Source organism: Mytilus californianus, unplaced genomic scaffold (genome assembly GCF_021869535.1).
Source record: "Mytilus californianus isolate M0D057914Y unplaced genomic scaffold, xbMytCali1.0.p SCAF_4, whole genome shotgun sequence".
Classification (NCBI taxonomy): Eukaryota; Metazoa; Mollusca; class Bivalvia; order Mytilida; family Mytilidae; genus Mytilus; species Mytilus californianus.
In genome coordinates, this window is record NW_026262690.1 from 64,851,244 (window position 1) to 64,872,998 (window position 21,755).

At 33.2% G+C, this 21,755-nt stretch overlaps 2 protein-coding genes across 2 annotated transcripts in view; one reads left to right on the plus strand and one right to left on the minus strand.

Moving 5' to 3' along the window:
• LOC127737007 (uncharacterized) overlaps positions 1-15,529 on the plus strand; it is a 50,203-nt gene extending 34,674 nt beyond the window's left edge. The window contains exons 10-17 of the mRNA XM_052247562.1: positions 5,981-6,133; positions 7,052-7,198; positions 7,458-7,808; positions 8,208-8,324; positions 8,954-9,326; positions 10,557-10,742; positions 11,726-11,823; positions 13,257-15,529. Of these exons, the coding sequence (XP_052103522.1) occupies positions 5,981-6,133; positions 7,052-7,198; positions 7,458-7,808; positions 8,208-8,324; positions 8,954-9,326; positions 10,557-10,742; positions 11,726-11,823; positions 13,257-13,543 (1,712 nt within the window). The 3' untranslated portion in view covers positions 13,544-15,529. The remainder of the gene's footprint in view (positions 1-5,980; positions 6,134-7,051; positions 7,199-7,457; positions 7,809-8,207; positions 8,325-8,953; positions 9,327-10,556; positions 10,743-11,725; positions 11,824-13,256) is intronic.
• The window catches only part of LOC127738314 (uncharacterized), a 94,579-nt gene continuing 82,309 nt past the window's right edge, over positions 9,486-21,755 (minus strand). The window contains exon 12 of the transcript XR_007999986.1: positions 9,486-11,785. The gene's annotated coding sequence lies outside the window, so the exon portion shown is untranslated. The remainder of the gene's footprint in view (positions 11,786-21,755) is intronic.

A 21,755-nucleotide genomic window follows, 5' to 3' on the forward strand; every position in this document is an offset into this window, starting at 1 on the left:
TTCGTTAACCATCTAATAACGCGATTGAAAGCGCATCGACGACTTTTGGTGTAGCTATTAACCAACTAAAAATTAAGAAAGTAAAGTGATCAGTAAAATTAAATAGTAGGATTTATGTTTTAAGGGTTTCTGATATGATTATAGTAATAAAAGTAAATCATACAATAGAACATTTTCATGATATTTTTTCCGACAAATATTTTGAACAAACATATATAACTGACATTAAGATTGATTGATTGATTGCTTGATTGTTGGTGTTTAACGCAACTTTCAGTACTATTAGCTGTATCGTGGCAGTCAGTTTTATTGGTGAAGGAAACCGGAGTGCCCGGAGAGAATCGCTATCTTTAGATATAACTGGATTTCATGTTAAACAGTGAATTTGACGTTTTTCCAATATACACTGCAGTTTTTGAAAGCTTCGAATGTAAAAATGTTTCATGAACATGTTATAAAACGCAGTATCCGTTGTTGAATTCATTCATTTCTTGGCCGGTTCTCGACTAAGAGCCGGATAGTATCCCTACGAGTCTTTTATGCCTATTGGGTTGTTGGATTGCTGTAAAATTCGAGTATGATTGTCTTGTTTTATTTACATTGTACAATTTTACTGTTGCTATATATATTTTATAAAAAGAAGATGTGGTATGATTGCCAATATAACTCTAGAAACAAGGAAACTGCATCAGAGTGTGTAACTTTTTATCAAAATCAGCACTTGAATATCCTTTTTATTATTCCATTGTTTCCTGTTATTATTAGATTAAAACAAGGCTTTCCACTATTACATTTCCTGCAATAAAATCATCAATTGTGTTTTTTTATTTATTTACCAGCCTTTATGTCTAAACTTCTCATACATTTTCCAAACTTTTAAACGGTATATTGCTGGGTCTTTCAGTTTGTTTTCGATCTATGAGTTTGACTGTCCCTCTGGTATCTTTCGTCCCTCTTTTATAACCGCTGGGTCGATGTCTCTAATGGTGGACATTTTGTCCCCGAGGACATCATCCGCCCAGTAGCAAAATTGCATGAATTTACGAAGATCTAACAGGATACTGGCTCGGACGTCGCCCAGTATAAAAAGGTCCGAAACAGACGTCACCATGGACACGGTGTCGTCTGATAAGGCAGGTGTCCCCTCATCTCCAGACATGACAAATATCCCAAACATGACTCATTCAGATCATCATACTAGTGACAATAGCAATAGTACACATACACAGCCATGTTCAGTTCTCCTTAAAGACATTTTGGATTTTGATGACTCTGAACAACACTGTCTCATTTCGAAATATGGAACTAATGGCTGCAAAACTTGTGAAATTTTAATAACAGACGCTCAATTCACTAGCAATTTAACTAAAAAGTCTTACTTTACTAGAAGTTACGATGATCTGAATTGTAAATCTATAAATGTCGTCTACGGATTAGAGTGTAACCTTTGTGGATTGGTTTACGTCGGTGAAACGAAAGGAAGGCTCAACAAACGTATGTGCGGCCATAGATCAGATATCAACCTCAATGCAAACGACATTCTGTACCAGCATTTTAATCAGCCTGATCATTCTATCGTTTCTATGACAGTTCGTATAATCGAAAAAATATAGCACAAGACTAACAATCCTCAACTTGCAACGCCTCTCCGTAGACAAAAAGAGGACTACTGGATTCGACAATTGGGAACTGCGACACTATATGGTTGCAATGACAAAATTGATGGTATAGGTATTCTATCTAGTCCTTCCTGTAGCTCGGTGAATGTGATGAATATTTTCAACTCTACTCCTCGACGTAGACGCAGTCATGGTCATCGTCATTATACATCACCTACTTTGCATGATGTCTCTATTAATGACTTGCTGCCATTTATACAAAAGCCGTTAGGTATTCATCACATTCGCACGAAACTGTATTCATTACCCCTTTCAAAACTTCATTCTCTGTTCAATTTATGTTTGGAAACCACTGTTACAAACCCTCATTCAAACCAATACAAACTTACAGCTATTATTTCGGATATTGCAAGTCACAGACTTTTCAAACCAGTTCGCATTGGAAAAGATGAAAAAGAGAAAAGATCTTTTCTTAAACTTTCCTTTGCCAACAAAGGTCTCGATGGCGTCCACTTAGGCAATATCCTTCATCATAAATTAGTTCAGTCGAAAATACCTCCTTATTTTAAAGATAAGTCTGTACCAATAATTTCTTATACCTATACCAAACCAATTGCAACTAAAGTTTTCAATTACAAACACGTTTTGCAGGATCTCAACATTGACGACTTCAAGTCTAAACCTCCTAATTGCACCTGTGCTAGTTCCCAATTCACAAATAATCCGGCTGGCCACGTTATTACCGGAGACCTCAACATTGTCGATAACACATCCCTGCGAAATTTGTTATCCAAAGGTCCGAAATATCGTGAGCCTAAATCCATCAATTGGAAATACAACTTCAAAATACTGATGGATTCAGTCGAGGATTATGCCAGGCAATGGGCTAAACGCGAGAAAGAAGACGTAGATACTCTGTCCGAATGGATTAAGGCTGTGAGGTCGTTGATACAAATCCGAATTAAGAAACTAAATGGGCATATCAATACCCACGCTACATCAATTTTTAAAGACCCAAATGTTGCAAAACACTTGTCCTACCTCCATGACAAATATGTTGTTGTCCCCGCAGATAAAGCCCCAAACAACATCGTTTTTGTGTGTAAATATCATTACATAAACTGCTTGATAAATGAATTAGGTATTGAAAATTCACTTGGAAACTCAACATATACCCTCACGACACTTACCAAAGAGGAAATCCTAGATAATCATAGGTCCGTTCTATGTTCCTTTGGAATTTCAACCAAAGACGAAGAACTGGATCTTCCATCACTGTATTGGATACCTAAACTACATAAGTGTCCTTACAAACAACGGTATATTGCTGGGTCTTCCAAGTGCTCCACGAAACCTCTTTCTAAATTATTAACATCTATTTTATCAGCAATCAAAGCCGGGCTCCAAAGTTATTGTGAAACTGCCTATTCTAGAGGTGGCGTGAATCAGATGTGGATACTAAAAAATTCCAAAGATCTTTTAGAGTACATACAATCTAAGACTCTCTCATCTTGCAATAGTATTAAAACATTTGACTTTTCTACACTTTACACAAGTATTCCCCATTCCAAACTAAAAGACAAATTGAAAGAGTTGGTATTACTTTGTTTCATTAAAAAGAATGGCGAACGTAGATACAAGTATCTTGTCTTGGGGAGGGATAAATCCTACTTTGTAAAGAATCACTCTGATTCAAACAAAAAATTCTCTGAAACTGACATTATCAAGATGCTTGATTTCTTGATTGACAACATATTTGTTACGTTTGGAGGACGTGTTTTTCAACAGACTGTCGGAATTCCAATGGGAACCAACTGTGCCCCTCTTCTTGCCGACTTGTTTCTTTATTATTATGAGACTGACTTCATACAGGAGCTTCTTAGGAAGAGAGATAAGAAGTTAGCAATATCCTTTAACTCTACGTTCCGCTATATAGATGATGTTCTCTCACTAAATAATACAAAATTTGGTGACTATGTTGAACGAATCTATCCCATCGAACTAGAGATAAAGGATACTACAGATACAGTTAAGTCTGGCTCATATCTTGACTTACATCTAGAAATTGACAATGAGGGTCGGTTGAATACAAAACTTTACGACAAAAGAGATGATTTCAGCTTCCCAATTGTGAACTTTCCATTTCTATGTAGCAACATCCCAGCAGCGCCTGCATACGGAGTATATATCTCCCAATTGATACGATATTCCAGGGCTTGTGTTTCCTATCATGATTTCCTTGATAGAGGATTGCTGCTCACAAGGAAGCTATTAAACCAAGAGTTCCAAATGGTGAAGTTGAAGTCATCCCTTCGTAAATTTTATGGACGCCATCACGAGTTGGTTGACCGTTATGGAATGACCGTTTCACAGATGATATCGGATATGTTCCTTATGTCGTAACTACAATCCCCTTCCCTTTTCACGAATGTGACTTACCGAATTAGACTATTTACCGGATTTGTAATAACATAAGCAACTCGACGGGTGCCACATGTGGAGCAGGATCTGCTTACCCTTCCGGAGCACCTGAGATCACCCCCAGTTTTTGGTGGGGTTCGTGTTGCTTAGTCTTTAGTTTTCTATGTTGTGTCATCTGTACTATTATTTGTCTGTTTGTCTTTTTATTTTTGGCCATGACGTTGTCAGTTTGTTTTCGATCTATGAGTTTGACTGTCCCTCTGGTATCTTTCGTCCCTCTATTAAGTAAGTTCTAGGGATACAAACACGATCATATCGGAATGTTCGGTTTTAATTTGTGATAGTTTTCAAGAGAAAGACGAAATCAATCCTCTCGCACGCCCCTTTTTTTCTCTTCCTAAAACACAAACAAATAGAAGCTAAATCTGTGTGACTTCTGTCCTCTAACTTGGTGTTGGTAGTTTTTATTGCTTTTGATCATATAAACGTTGTTTGCCTTAAGATTTTCACCTACATTCCGAGTCGAATGTTCTATGGGTACATATACTTGACACCACATTTCTGTATTTGTATTCAAACTAATTCAAAATCATTTATGTATTATCTATCAAGTTAACCATTAATGTAACAACATCTTTACGGTTTGAGATCGAATGGCCTTTGCGGAGAATATAGTATTTATTTGCTAGTGCAAAATTGTTAGTTCTTACATTGTAAATTATTGGGTTTGTTTCTATATCGGCCCGTTTTTATTGTATATAAAATCGTGAAAGTTAAACTTTCGTACGAGCTAAAAAAAATTTGCAACGAAAATACAGTTTTATTTCAAATATGTTTTAAAATTCGGTATAGAATAACGTTATATACTGGTGAATTATTAAACATTATTCAGAAAGACTAAGGTGAAAGTGTGTTTGAAGATTTACATATCATTTTACTTTCAGATTGTCCTCTAAATCTACGTATTTTATCATGAGATATAAGAGTGTAGACATTGTTTTAATTGAAATTGATTGACGGTTTGAATATTTTAGATTTATCTTTCATGACGTATTAATGTAAGAGATGACTATAAAAACATTGTGTAGGCTCAAGGAAACCCATTTCTATATATATATTTTCAAACTGCAGCCCTTCGTGAACAGATAAGTATCACGCACAAAAAACTGGATTTTTTTCACTTTCCCGTAAATTCCAATCATGATTTAAAAAGGCGATGGTTTGAATATGCAGCAGTCACTTCTACTGAAAATGTGCTGGAAAAAACATTACAGTCTAATTTCAATATTTGTATTTTGCTTTCAAGGATTTGAGACAGGTAGGGAATTTGGGAAAAAAATGGTACAATATTGACAATACTGTACTTGAAATTATCATTGGTTGTAACCTTTAATAAAAAAATTTTCACAATTTGACTCGAAAATGGATTCTGTTATCTCCCTTTCATTTGTAACCTGCATTTTTTTTTTTATTTATGGTACTATATTTGGTGTTATTAATTCCAAATTCGTATCGAATTTTACCTGATATGCTGCGGTCTATTTTAAAAATATTTTGGATAATCCCCTCGTTATATAAAGCTGTAAACGTTAAAAAATAGAATCCAATACATGTCTGAATGCATGGTCATCGATATATATAGCAAGAGGTTCATTGAGAATTTCCCAAAGTATTTTTTTCCATTATAAATTAAATGATAATACTAGTTATTATCATTATACCGACATGAAATCTTCATCGTTCCAGGCGTTAATTGTCTTACTTTTCTTAGCAATATGTGGTAAGGGAAATTATGCATCTAAATAAGTAGCAAACATCTTCAAGCACAGATTTCTAATCTTTCTCATTTACACAAAATTATTTGCAAATACATGTACTTCACTAGTCAATATTTGTCACTTTTTACAACTGCGTTAAAATTTCTTTCATTCAAAATTTAGACGCAAGAAAATATCGGTGTATGAATGTTCAAAACGAAAAACCAATGGGAGGGTGCTGCGGAGGAGTGGTATACAACACAACAACGAATGGGTGCTGCGGAACAAAGATATATGACAGATCGAGAGATCAGATAGATTATGAATGTTGTGACGGTAAGATTTTATTTTAATTTAAGCCCAGTATGTTACTGGTTAAATTAAAGTTTGATTGTCTTAACGATGTCAAACATTTACTTTAGTCCAAATTTAACTATCGTGATTACAATAACTTACTGTATAACGAATCTTGTACATTGTACGCATTTCATAACTCAGAAGTTGATGCAATCAGTAGCAATGTTTATTTTTTTACCAAAGACATTTTACACGCATTAAAGTATTGACAACTGTTGTTGTTGATGTTGTCGTTTCTATTTTTTTTTTTTAGCTTGTCAAACACTGAAAGATGGTGAAATGTATTTTGAAATAAAGTAAACAATAGTTATAACTGTTTTGATAAACTAAATTTTTGGTATGTCTTAAATATACTTTGCAAAGACAAATAATTATTAATGCTCCTTATATTACCTCTTCGTTAATTACAATACCCTATCAGCGTGAAATTAATTTATATGTATATATCATTTTTTTCTCAATAGGAATAATTCATCTTCTTTTCATCGGATAATATTTGAATCGTAGACATACTTATAAGTTTCTTTTTACCAGTCGGTTTAAAAAAAATAATCGTAATAAAATTTCCAATTCTTTGAACGCTGATAAAATATGCAGTGAGTAGCGTAACTGACAAAGCTCAGGGGCATTAATTCTACAGTTACGTTTTTTTATGTCTTGATACTTATTTGTCTTTGCATAATTTTGCATCCCTCTTTCAGTCGTCTAAAATTCACAAAGAATTAACAGCAAAGGTATTAAAAGTTATCATTATCTGCTTGGTTTTGAACTAATTCATATTGGAATATTTTAACTCATTTTTTAGTCTAAATAGTGTACCAGTAATTTTGGTTTCTGGTCAGGAATGCCCAACATTTATTTCAATCATTTTGATCTCTAATCGCTTTGGTTTAATAGATATCGTCTATAAGCGATCAGAACAGACATGTTGTGGACTTGTGCTACGGAACAACACTGATATTGACCAGGAATATATATGTTGTGACAACCGATTCCATCCGAAAAATAAAGGAGTGTGCTGTGACAATATATTTTATAGGCATGGTATGTACATATTTTCATGGTATGTTCTCAATCTACGAATAAACGAGATTTCATGCGATTTAAGTAGAGAAAAAAAACTAACGGAAGCAGGATTTAAGGCTGTTGGTAAAATTTTCATCAGAATTATTTTGAAACTCCATCTCAATCGTTTCAACATGTTTATCTATTATAAAATACAAATTATTACCCTAAAAATGTTAAACCTTGAATTTGCTTAAATGCTCAATGTAGTTGGTTCTGAAAAGTATATAAATTTCAGGTGATAAATATCGTCACAGCTGCTGTGGAAAATTGCTCAACGAAAACAACGATATGTGTTGTAACGGCAAACTGCATTCCCGTTCTAAACATCATGGAAAGAAATGTTGTGGTAATGAAACGTATAACAAATCAACCCATTGGTGTGACAAGCGAAGTCATGATATCATTCTACAAATTGGACAACAAACGTGTTACGGGGAGAAATACTTGACAAAAACCCAAATTTGTTGCTACAGAGAAAGGAAATTAATAAATAAGGCGACTGTAGATGATGACGATTGTTGTGGTACAACTCCTTACAACTCAAAAGAACGTACTTGTACCAATAACAATCAGCTTTTTCCTAAAGGTAATGTAATGTTAAATATCAAGGGTCAAATGGAAATACAAATTACTGCAAAGTTTCAATCTCTAAAAATAATATGAAATATGAAATATTTTTATTATTCCAATCAGGGTCCCACAGGGGGCATTTACAATTAACAATTAATATATGAGCCATATAAGAGACATATTATACAAAATGCATTATATATTGGCCTACACTATAAACTAAAACACCGAATTATTTTTATAGAACAAACTTTTTTTTCAAGATGAAAACAATGAAAGTGTTGTGCTCATGTTTAAATTTACGGATATTCCTGCGAGAATTACATAAATTTCTGAAATAAACTGCAAGTGAAATGATGTAAAAAAGTTATTAGTGTGTTTGCTGTTTATTTTAAAGATTGACATTTTTTCCCAGGAAATACGCCAGAGCCAATTTCGATTAAAATGTGTGGAAACAAATCCACAAAGGAAACTCTCCAGGGTTGTTGTAATGGAACACCATTTAATTTGCTCAATCAAATTTGTTGTGGAGGTTGGTAAAATATGCTTACAAAACGTCTTAGATATTAATTTTCATTGTACAGTTTGATCCAAATCCTAAAAAATAACATGTTTTACATGTTTCACATTTAAACGAATTTCAGTTCTTTTTCTGGAATTTCAGATGATTGTTAGATTTTTATTGTTTTCAATAAATGGCATGGCATGATGCCCTTATTACCTTTAATCAAGTACAGACCAACAAAAGCAGGAAAAGACAATGTTTGAAGCTACTCCAAATCTTTTCTTTTTCAGTTTTGAGAAAAAAAGTAAAACATTAAATGACATCAAATACAATTCCTTGATGCTTTCTATGTATTTTCAGCGTTTGTGTTTAATAGATCGTTTTTTGTTTATTATTTTTTTATGGGAGAATGGGGGTCTGTCTTTTGAAGTCTTTTATTAACAATTACAAGCACCTTTTCCTTTTACATATTACATACAAAGAAATGTAAAATTCTAATATTATCTAAGGACTTTCCACAAACTTTAATTGAAATACACAAAAAATTACTACATATTTTATTTTTATATGACAGCACACAAAAGACTTTTATCCAAATTTTTATTAAAAAAAAAATACAGATAATATACCTCTGATCCAATATTTATGGATTACAGGAACCATTTTGCATAAATCAAAGAAATGCTGTGATGGGAGAGTATTGGACACTGCAAAATATGTGTGTTGCAAAGGAGAGACAATAGAACAACAGGTCAAGTTACTGTCTAACCATGATGATTGCTGTTTACTGAAAAATGGTTCTCTACAGACATACAACAGGAAATATTATGAATGTACTCTTACCTTGGGAGTTATCCAAAAGGGATCAAGATGTGGACCTTCGTTGTATAACAAACATAGAGATCTATGTTGTCAGGGAATACTATTTAAAAAAGGTACTCTCCAGAAGAGAAAATGCTGTGGTGTTGAATCCTATGATACTCAATGCCAGGAATGCGGATCCGATGGCATCACAGATTTGGCTACATGGTAAATATACTTATACCATTTAAAAACCTATACAAGAAGGTATTGGATGGGGGTCCTTCATTTCTGTATTCTTTAATTTTTTATAGCATTTTTCTCTATTCTTTATATTTTTTGCCCCTTATTCTGTAAATTCTTTATATATTCCATACAAGAGTTCAATCTAATTGTAATTTTATTAAGAACATGTTAAATACAAAATTTAAGTGTTGAAAACAAAATTGCTACGTATATATTTAACAATAACAAACAAATTCATCTGTTTTTAGGAGGAAATTCAATAAAAACACTAAAACAAGTTGTAAACTTTCAAGATATAATCAAAACTGAACTGATCATTTTGGAAAAAGATTGTTTACACATTTATGTTTTATATACTAAACTAAATAATTATAATTATCCTTCTTTGAAACCTTATCAGTTTTATTATGTTTCATGCATGATGGATTTAAGTGAAGTATCAGTTTCATTGATATATACCTCACTTCTCTTTTATTAACTAATTTAAGCATGTTAAAAATCTTGCTCAGCATATTTGTCTAGTACAAAGCAGGGTAAATAATCATATTACATTATCATTTTCTCATACTGAATATGCATATCAATATGCCGCTGGACGTTAAGCAGTCATCCATCATCATCATCATCTTTTATTAACTCACCTAGACAATTATAAAGTTGATGTGAGCTATTGCCATTTTTTAGCATATGACTCATTCATTGAGAACAACAATCAATCATTGCCAATAACTATTGTTTTTACAAATTTTCTACTCCAAAACTACTGAATGTATTTAAAGCAAACTTTGTGTTAATGTCAATTGGAAATAATGTATATATCCAAGGTTCCAATTCTTCAATAAACATTACTTATGTTACTAAAAATATAACATACGGTTCACATTGCAGCTTTTGGCTTATATATCAAACACTATAAGATTCTCTGAACATGTGCCATTGTTTTAAATGATGAGTATGTCGAGATCTACAGAAGTCTCTGTTTAGTAAAAATTGTCTGGTAACTACTTAAGGCTTTGGTGCACCTGAAATCCATTTCTTTACTGTTTCGAGCTTTTATAACAAAACAGTGTCAACATAAAAAATAACCCAGTGTCAACATATAAAAAAAAATAGTGTCAACATAAAAAAAACAGTGTCAACATAAAAAAAACAGTGTCAACATAAAAAAAACAATACTGAAGATTGACAGTTACATTAAATATTATTTTGTAGTAGAAAACAAATCAAACTTGACGAAACACAACTTTACTGTGGAAGACAAGTATATAACAGAGATACAGACTTATGTTGTAATGGTGAACTTTATGTCAATGGAAAAAACCAGAACAAAGGCTGTTGTGGAGTAAAATCTTACTTGAAAAAGAATAAAAAATGCCATGATGGAGAAATCAGGGAAGGGTATGTAATATTTAAATGAAACATCTTTTTCCTAATTGTCAGGATTTTAAAAATTGAATCCAATTGCTCTTTCTTCTGGTAATGAATGTAATCAAGGGTTGTCTTTGATTGCTGTCTACAATAATAATTTTTTTAATTGTCATAAATCAAGAATCTTGATGAGGATATTTCTATTTGATTGTGTGGCAGCTATGTCTTTTGTCAGAACTGTGATCTTAAATTTGATGCAGGGGCATGGACTCTTATATGCAAAAGAACCTTTTGAATGACCCATTAGTGACCTGTTTCACCCTCCATTCCTGCTGATTCCATTTCAGAATCTACTTATGATTTATTGATAAATTTGTTCTCTCCTGATTATGCATGTGATACTTGCCACTAGACAATAAGCAAATAACAGTCAATCACTATTTGAACCAAATATGATTAACCCTGTGTTAATAGATAAAATTGAGAATGGAAATGGAGAGAACTCTTAAGATCAATTGAATCATAATTAACTACATTACAGGTCAAAGTAAAACACAAATAGCCTTGAACTTGAATCATCTTCAATAATTTTTTGGTACTTTAAATCTTCAGTTATTCCATCAAATATCAATATGACAGAGTGTTTTATCTGTTAAATGTTTGGAAGTAGTATATAATAATAAGTATACTTAAGAAGTAAGAATCAACCAATTTACGAATGTGGTAAGCTAGGTGAGAGATGAATTGTCTTCATACATTGTTCTTATGAATCTAAGATATCCCTATCCTATAAAAGTGTTTAAAAAAAAGAGGAGTGATATCCCACACCAAAATAGGAATTATATCATAAAAATCAAGTGAGCTGTGATATTAAAAAATACAGATGGGTCTTTTTAAACAAGTTTTGAACAAAATGCACATATTAGTTCCTAACAATAAATAACAACTAACTTAATATTTCCTCAATATATTCAACAATTATCAACAAGTCTTTTTTATTTTCTTCCTCAAAGGCGTGTCTGTCCGAAGTACTGTCAAAGAAGCTGGATTCAAAACTACCAAACATTGCAGACCTGGAACAAAAATAAAACAAATATGTGTAACTATAAAGGTATGTATCCTACACTATAAAATGCTCAAATTTTCTTCTATAATGTAGTATGTAAAAACATAATGACAATATTAAAGGGGCACTAGCTGTCAAATTCATGTTCACCAATTTGACTCAAATTCTCATATTGGATTTATAACAATGTAAAACATCTATCCAAATTATAAAAAGTCTAAAATAAACAATATACCGGGCATGGACTCGATAATATGTAGCTTCATTTCGTGTGTATTTAAGTGTAGACGCCATCTAATTAACTGTCGAGTTGACCCCCGAAGACCTCCCATTGCCATATAAGCGATATAAACATAAATATAGATATAAATAGATATCAGACTCGTGCATTTATATCTTTCTATGTCTGTTTAATTTCATATTATAGATTAAAAATATATGTTAATCATCGTTTTTACCTGTATCAGAATGATTTTTTTTTTTGGATCGAATCAGTCAATCAAATGATTTACCTTTGTTTCACTTTCAATGTTGACATTCTTTTCCTTTAAATAATTGAACACGCACAATGCATGCAGTATCCATCTCTAGCTAAGGGGTTAAATTGAAGTTCACATGAATACGGATTCAATGAGGTCGAATTATTCACTTGCAAGTGAATAATTCATCATCAATGTTTCTTAGCTTATTTTGATAAAACTGAACTATACTGGCTGCTAAAAGCGATATATTATTTCACTATTTCACTTTCATTAATGATTGAACAAAAAAAATCATACTTTATATTTTTTATATATCTCGTAGCTAGTGCCCCTTTAAGCATAGCATGTATATATCCATTATAAAAAAGAAATGCAAGAAGATATTTAGGGATGGGATTAAAAAAAAAAATTGAAGAAAGAGAAACACCATACATGACCATAGTTGAAGAAAGGCAATCAATAATCCACAATATACAGAAAACTAAAGATTGAACGACATAAACCTTACAAAATCCTGGAGTGAAAATAGACCAAGAAGAGAGGAAAACCTAAATAGGAATCCAAAGAATTGTACAAGTTCTAAGAAAAAAAAAAAAAAAAAAAAAACTATGATCACATGGTTTTGATGGATAGATGTCTCATTGGCAATCATACCTCATCTCCTTATTTTCATATAGGATGATATTTAGAATTGTCTCTATTACTTATTCCTATAAAGTATATTTGGTTTTTTTATGCATTATACGAACTGCTAAAAGCATCTTTTGTTGAACAAATCCCTTGTGTCAAGCCTTACTTTCATGCCATGGCAGCCAGCATATAAATTAAGCATCTTACAACTTGGAATGACACAGTCATCAATCAATCAATAAATAATGCATCAACATTACAATTTTATAGGAATTTTTGGGACACTGTCAAGTTTTGCAAGAATTTAGAAAAAATAATTTCTATTTTACATGATTCTTTAACAAAAATACTTTAATTACTTTTCAGTCTACACTATTAGTTACTTCAAAGGAAAAACCTGGAAAACAAACAACAGGAAAAATTCCAAAAAAGTTGTCTTTAAAAAAGACTGCAGGTGTCTTTTTAAAGGAAAGAAAGAGGCTATATTAGTGTCCAAGAGAATAACTAAAGCTGGCAAGATAAGAGATCAATTCTACCTTCTACCAATTAAAAAGAAAATCAAAAGATTCATAAAAAAATTGAAAAAAGATATAAGAGAAAAAAACAATAAAAACAAAAGTTGTAAGTCTAAGAAAAAAAAAGAGGAAAAATAAAACAAAAAGGGAATAAGGAATATGAATTTGCTTTTAAACTTCTTTTTTTTGGAACCCTTTTTCCCATCCCCCTTTTCAAATACATTTTAAAATGGGAAGTTTTTTAATTTAATATATGTCAAAATAATGAAGATTTCTACTGAGTTTTTTTTAGCACTAAAGGTAATAATTGCCACTTGATTTTCTATATACAAGTTTTAAGAGCATAAAATATGGCAAAGCTCTTAGTATTTCAAACTTTTTTTGTATTTAACTTTTTTGTGAATATTATAAGAGAAATTGTGTCATCTGTCTCAAATGGGGTATCAAGTGAATCTATTCTTTAGCCAATCATTCTCATTCATTTATGGTCCAATATCATACATATCATCATCATGGTCCAATATAATACATATCACCATTAACCAACACATTTCAATTTCTTGACAGACATCAAATTGTAAATTTTGAGGCACTACAAAAATTTACCATCTTTTTCCATATCAATACCAAAATCAACATTTTAGTTTGTTTGAAGATAGTGTAACTTCTTTTGATATTTTTTATAAGTATATGGAGATAATGATATATGTAGAAGTGATTTTCATTCACTTATAAAATGGATCATCTAGTTTAAAATCTTTAAATCTATTTTTCAACTTTTTAATATTCCATGGGACTGTAAAAAACACCTCGCAGGTGGCAAAGTATTCAATAGTAATAAATACATGTGATCTATAATCAAGTACTGTAGTTCCAAGTTTATATACCTGAATAAGGAAATTTACACCATAAATAAAGTAGATATTGTGAAATATGCTCTATTTTTTTATTCAAAATATCAGAAGTATTTATGAAGTGCATATCAGGCCATACTTCATTTAATTTTCTTGTGCATAAAAATACTGTCTCCATCATGCTACAAATTCACTGCCAAGTCATGTAAAATTTACATTGTTTATTTATAAAAGTATTATAATATGTGTTCAAAACAAATCTACCTGTTTGTTATTGTAAAAGATTTTCTAATGTATAATTAAAATTAATAATAGGAATTTTTGCAGCTGGAAATTTTAATCAATTTTTCTCAACTAAATATATCTGCTTGGTGCAGGTTATTCCCTTTCTGTATGTGCAAATCAATGAAAAGGTATAATTATATTTATAATATTTGAGGCTCATTTTAATAACACTGTTATAATATGAAATATTACATAAAATTGAAATCAATTTAATCAGTTATTTATTATCTGATATGAAATGATCCACTTAGAAAAAAATAAATATAAAAGTGCATTAGACTTCTCCATTCTTCCTGAATATAAATAAGCTGTATTTTTTAGTATAATGCCTTACATGTTGGAGGTTATGCAAGAAATAAATAGGGCTTTACATTCTAATTTTTACATAATCACCAAATTTTATACCATACAACATAATCTGTTTTGTAAATAGAATTCTGATACTCATATATTAATAATATAAAAGGGTTTTGGCTTTTCATGAAGCATTCCTTAGGTATTGGTAATAGTAGTTTAAAAAAATATCATCTACTAATTTTGATTTTTAAATGACCAAATTTAGTGTGAAAACAGAATGACCATTAGGACCATTGCAAAAACTTTTGAATACTATTAAATCTCCTAAATATCTTAATTCTTTTTTAAAAATAGAATATGGTTAAAAAATTACTATTTGTTTGGAGCAGACTGATCAGTGTTATCCAACACAATGTTAGAATTCTCTAAATTTAACTTTTAATGTTGAAAACTAAGAAAATTCTTCCACTAGAACATAGTGAGGTATCTGGAGCAATGAACTTTAACACTGTGGATGTAAATATTATAAATTATTCTATGATATTTATAGTTATGTAATTGTACAAAATGTATATAGGTACAAATGTATATAGGTACAAATGTGTATATGTACAAATGCATGTATGTATGAGTTTGACTGAATTATTTTTTGTATAATTTATATGATATTAAACTAAATTATATTGTTTACTGGTTTTTGTTATTTAAACATTTAAAGATCTTAGTGCAATATTGAGTATATAAAATATACTACATGGTACATGTACTTGGTTTAAACTACCAGTTGGTCTATGCAACTACTGTTTGACTGCATATCTTCAGTGGTGTAACTACTCCATAGTCCGAGCTTGTGTACTTGAGAAATTTTCAATTTAGGAAAGATTTGTTAACTTAATAGGAGACCCAGTAAGTTACCCCTTATGTAAAAAGGTCATGTTTAAAAAAATTTCTCAGGTCACCAGGTTACTTTTAAGCAAACTACACACTTCTAAACTAATCTGATTCTCGGTTTTCAATATTTAAAAGGTCACAGGTCTTTTTAATGCAGAACAGTGATGTGGTCCTTGGTTGTTAGTTGTCTGATTGGTAATCATACCACATCTTATTTTCATAAAATAACATAATTATGCACATTTAAAATATAATGAGAATACTGAGAGCACACACTTTATATCAAAGTTTCATTTTATAATTTGAGAAATGATTTGATCGAAAAACAAAACAGATAAATGCATTCCCGGTATTGAATTGTGATCTGACACAAAGATACAATTACATGTTATTGTAAAAAGAAAGAAACTTTAATGTAAAAATATGAAAATTACATTAACTAGATACATCCTGAATGACTTTAATATATTCTTATGTTAAATAGTGAACGGAACTCTAAATTCTTGATCTGTTTGTATGAAACTTAGACACTGCAAATAATGTCACATTGACATATTTTATTCTGAAAATATTAAATGTTATCCTACTAATGAATCACTACCAAGGCATCTTTTTCCAAAACCGAGAGGATATCCACATTCCCTAAACAACCTACACAAAATATTACATTGCTAGTAAGAGATTTATTACATTTTGTTTATGATGTTTCAATTTTTTTTTGCTTAGCTCACATACTTTTACACAGGGATAAAGATATTATTAATATTATCAATTGGCCAATTCTTTTATTAAATTTTATCACATACAATATATATACTTCTCTTGAAAACATAATTTAACATGCAAGAATATAATTAAATGTGAAATTTCACACTAATATGAAAATAAGGTGATCTGGTATGATTGCCTATGAGACAAATATCCACCAGAGTCTAAATGACGCCTATGTAAGCAACTATAGGTCACCATATAACCTTCAACAATGAGCAAAACCCATACCATAAGGTCGGCTATATAAGGTCCAGACCTGACAAAATGTAAAACAATACAAAAGAGAAAACCAATTATCACAGCTTTTTATGGTAATTTTATTTATAATTAAGAGGCAATTTAAAAAAAAAATTTCCTTTTAGCCTCTTTTTTCGAGTTGAATAGAGATAACTATACTGTTATGTTTAATGCATCAGGTTCAGTATTTTATTTAATTAATATCAGTTCCATATTTTGAACTAAAAATATTTCTATTAATTTATTCTGTCATGAAATTCTGTACAAAAGTACTTCAGGCATTCACTATGATTTTGTCTTCCTGCACTGTTGATGACATTGCTGTATGAAATCTACTGCAAAGTTTACTGATATTTGAGTGTAGAAAAGCATGATATCTATGTCAGGAATTATGTACTTTTGGCTTGCTTTCAGTCAGTATGAACCGTATGCTATATGACTGGTGAAGCTTAAATAGGGAGGAGAAGGTTGAGGGTACAAAAAACTGGTTTTATCCCACCACATGCTTTTATTGCTGTTCATAATCAGGAACTTTGTCAATGGTTGATTACCTTAGTTATAACTTTATGTTTGTGTCTTCGACGGAATAGGGTGTTGATGGTAATCTTTGAGGGAATGGGGTGTTGATGGCAATCTTTGAGGGAAAGGGGTGTTGATGGCAATCATTGAGGGAATGGGGTGTTGATGGCAATCTTTAAGGGAAAGGGTGTTAATGAAATCCTTTAGGAAATAGGGAATTGATGGCAATCTTTGAGGGAATGGGGTGTTGTAGGCAATCTTTGAGGAAAAGGGTGTTGATGATTGAGGGAATACGGTGTTAATGGCAATCTTTGAAGGAAAGGGTGTTGATGGCAATCTTTGAGGGAATAAGGTGTTGAAGGCATTAAGGGAAAGGGGTATTGATTGCAATCTTTGAGGGAACAGGGTGTTGATGGCAATCTTTGAAGGAAAGGGTTTTGATGGCAATCTTTGAGTGAATGGAGTGATAATGGCAATCATTGAGGGAATAGGATGTTGATGGCAATCTTTGAGGGAATATGGTGTTGATGGCAATCTTTGAGGGAATGGAGTGTTAATGACAATCATTGAGAGAATAGGGTGTTGATGGCAATCTTTGAGGGAAAGGCTGTTGATGGCAATCTTTGAGGGTATGGAGTGTTGATGACAATCATTGAGGGAATAGGGTGTTGATGGCAATCTTTGGGGGAATAGGGTGTTGAAGGCAATCTTTGAGGGAATGGAGTGTTAATGACAATCATTGAGGGAATGGAGTGTAAATGAAAATCTTTGAGGGAATAGGGTGTTGATGGCAATCTTCGAGGGAATAGAGTGATAATAGCAATCATTGAGGAAATGTGGTCTTGATGGCAATCTTTGAGGGAAAGGGTGTTGATGGTAATCTTTGAGGGAATGGAGTGTTGATGAAAACCTTTGAGGGAATGGAGTGTTAATGGCAATCATTGAGGGAATGAAGTGTTAATTACAATCTTTGAGGGAATTGAGTGTTAATGGCAATCATTGAGGAAATGTGGTGTTGATGGCAATCTTTGAGGGAAAGGGTGTTGATGGTAATCTTTGATGTAATCTTTGAGGGAATGGAGTGTTGATGACAATCGTTGAGGGAATGGAGTGTTAATTACAATCTTTGTGGGAATGGGGTATTAATGGCAATCATTGAGGAAATAGGGTGTTGATGACAATCATTGAGGGAATGGCGTATTGATGACAATCTTTGAGGGAATGGGGTGTTAATGACAATCTTTGACGGAATGGGGTGTTAATGGCAATCACTGAGGGAATAGGGTATTGATGACAATCATTGAGGGAATTGGGTGTTGATGACAATCTTTGAGGGAATGGGGTGTTGATGAAAATCTTTGAGGGAATGGATTGTTAATGACAATCTTTGAGGGAATAGGGTGTTGATGGCAATCTTTGAGGGAATGGAGTGTTAATGGCAATTATTGAAGGAATGGAGTGTTGATGGCAATCTTTGAGGGAATGTGGGTTTTTGATAGTAATCTTTGAGGGAAAGGGTGTTGATGGTAATCGTTGAGGTAATGGATTGTTAATGGCAATCATTGAGGGAATAGGGTGTTGATGGCAATCTTTGAGGGAATGGAGGGTTAATGGGAATCATTGAGTAAATAGGGTGTTGATGGCAATCTTTGAGTGAATGGAGGGTTAATGGCAATCATTAAGTGAATAGGGTGTTGATGGCAATCTTTGAGGGAATGGGGTGTTGATGGCAATCTTTGAGGAAAAGGGTGTTGATGATTGAGAGAATACGGTGTTAATGGCAATCTTTGAGGGAAAGGGTGTTGATGGCACATCCTGGGGGAATGGGGTTTTGATGGCAATCTTTGAAGGAAAGGGTGTTGATGGCAATCTTTGAGGGAAAGAGGTGTTGATAGCAATCATTAAGGGAAAGGGGTATTGATGGCAATCTTTGAGGGAACAGGGTGTTGATGGCAATCTTTGAGAGAAAGGGTTTTGATGGCAATCTTTGAGTGAATGGAGTGATAATGGCAATCATTGAGGGAATAGGGTGTCGATGGCAATCTTTGAGGGAATATGGTGCTGATGGTAATCTTTGAGGGAATGAAGTGTTTATGACAATCATTGAGAGAATAGGGTGTTGATGGCAATCTTTGAGGGAAAGGCTGTTGATGGCAATCTTTGAGGGAATGGAGTGTTGATGACAATCATTGAGGGAATAGGGTGTTGATGGCAATCTTTGGGGGAATAGGGTGTTGAAGGCAATATTTGAGGGAATGGAGTGTTAATGACAATCATTAGGGAATGGAGTGTAAATGACAATCTTTGAGGGAATAGGGTGTTGATGGCAATCTTCGAGGGAATAGAGTGATAATAGCAATCATTGAGGAAATGTGGTGTTGATGGCAATCTTTGAGGGAAAGGCTGTTGATGAAAACCTTTGAGGGAATGGAGTGTTTATGGCAATCATTGAGGGAATGGAGTGTTAATTACAATCTTTGAGGGAATGGAGTGTTAATGGCAATCATTGAGGAAATGTGGTCTTGATGGCAATCTTTGAGGGAAAGGGTGTTGATGGTAAACTTTGAGGTAATCTTTGAGGGAATGGAGTGTTCGTGACAATCGTTGAGGGAATGGAGTGTTAATTACAATCTTTGTGGGAATTGGGTGTTAATGGCAATCATTGAGGGAATAGGGTGTTGATGACAATCATTGAGGGAATGGCGTATTGATGACAATCTTTGAGGGAATGGGGTGTTAATGACATTCTTTGAGGGAATGGGGTGTTAATAGCAATCATTTAGGGAATAGGGTATTGATGACAATCACTGAGGGAATGGGGTGTTGATGACACTCTTTGAGGGAATGGGGTGTTGATGACAATCTTTGAGGGTATGGATTATTAATGCCAATCTTTAAGGGAATAGGGTGTTGATGGCAATCTTTGAGGGAATGGAGTGTTAATGGCAATTATTGAAGGAATGGAGTGTTGATGGCAATCATTGAGGGAATGGGGGTGTTGATGACAATCTTTGAGGGAATTGAGTGTTGATGGCAATCATTGAGGGAATGGGGTGTTGTTGGCAATCTTTTTTTAGGAATGGAGTGTTAATGACAATCATTGAGGGAATAGTGTGTTGATGGCAATCATTGAGGGAATGGGATGTTGTTGGCAATCTTTTTTTAGGAATGGAGTGTTAATGACAATCACTGAGGGAATGGGGTGTTGATGGCAATCTTTGAGGGAATGGAGTGTTAATGGCAATCACTGAGGGAATAGGGTGTTGATGGCAATCATTGAGGGAATAGGGTGTTGGTGACAATCTTTGAGGGAATGGAGTGTTAATGGCAATCACTGAGGGAATGGGGTGTTGATGGCAATCTTTGAGGGAATGGAGTGTTAATGGCAATCATTGAGGGAATGGGGGTGTTAATGACAATCTTTGAGGGAATGGAGTGTTAATGACAATCATTGAGGGAATGGGGAGTTGATGGTAATCTTTGAGGGAATGAAGTGTTAATGGCAATCATTGAGGGAAAAGAGTGTTAATTACAATTTTTGAGGGAATGGAGTGTTAATGGCAACCATTGAGACAATGTGGTGTTGATGGTAATCTTTGAGGGAATGGAATGTTGATGACAACCTTTGAGGGAATGGAGTGTTAATGGCAATCTTTGAGGGAATGGGGTGTTGATGGCAATCTTTGAGTAAATGTGGGTTTTTGATAGTAATCTTTGAGGGAAAAGGTGTTGATGGTAATCGTTGAGGTAATGGATTGTTAATGGCAATCATTGAGGGAATAGGGTGTTGATGGCAATTTTTGAGGGAATTGAGGGTTAATGGCAATCACTGAGTGAATAGGGCGTTGATGGCAATCTTTGAGGGAATGGAAATTTAATGGCAATCATTGAGTGAATAGGGTGTTGATGGCAATCTTTGAGGGAATGGGGTGTTGATGGCAATCTTTGAGGGAGTGGAGTGTAAATGGCAATCATTGAAGAAATGGAGTGTTGATAGCAATCTTTGAGGGAATGGAGTGTTAATGACAATCATTGAGGGAATAGGATGTTGATGGCAATCAATGAGGGAATAGGGTGTTAATGGCAATCATTGAGGGAATAGAGTGTTGATGGCAATCATTGAGGGAATGTGGTGTTGATGACAATCTTTGAGGGAATGGGGTGTTGGTGACGATCTTTGAGGGAATGGAGTGTTAATGGCAATCATTGAGGGAGAGTGGTGTTGATGGCAATCTTTGAGGGAATGGAGTGTTAATGACAATCATTGAGGGAATGGGAGTGTTGATGACAATCTTTGAGGGAATGGAGTGTTAATGACAATCATTGAGGGAATGGGGAGTTGATGGCAATCGTTGAGGGAATGGGGTGTTACAGGCAATCATTGAGGGAAAAGAGTGTTAATTACAATCTTTGAAGGAATGGAGTGTTAATGGCAACCATTTAGGAAATGTGGTGTTGATGGCAATCTTTGAGAGAAAGGGTGTTGATGGTAATCT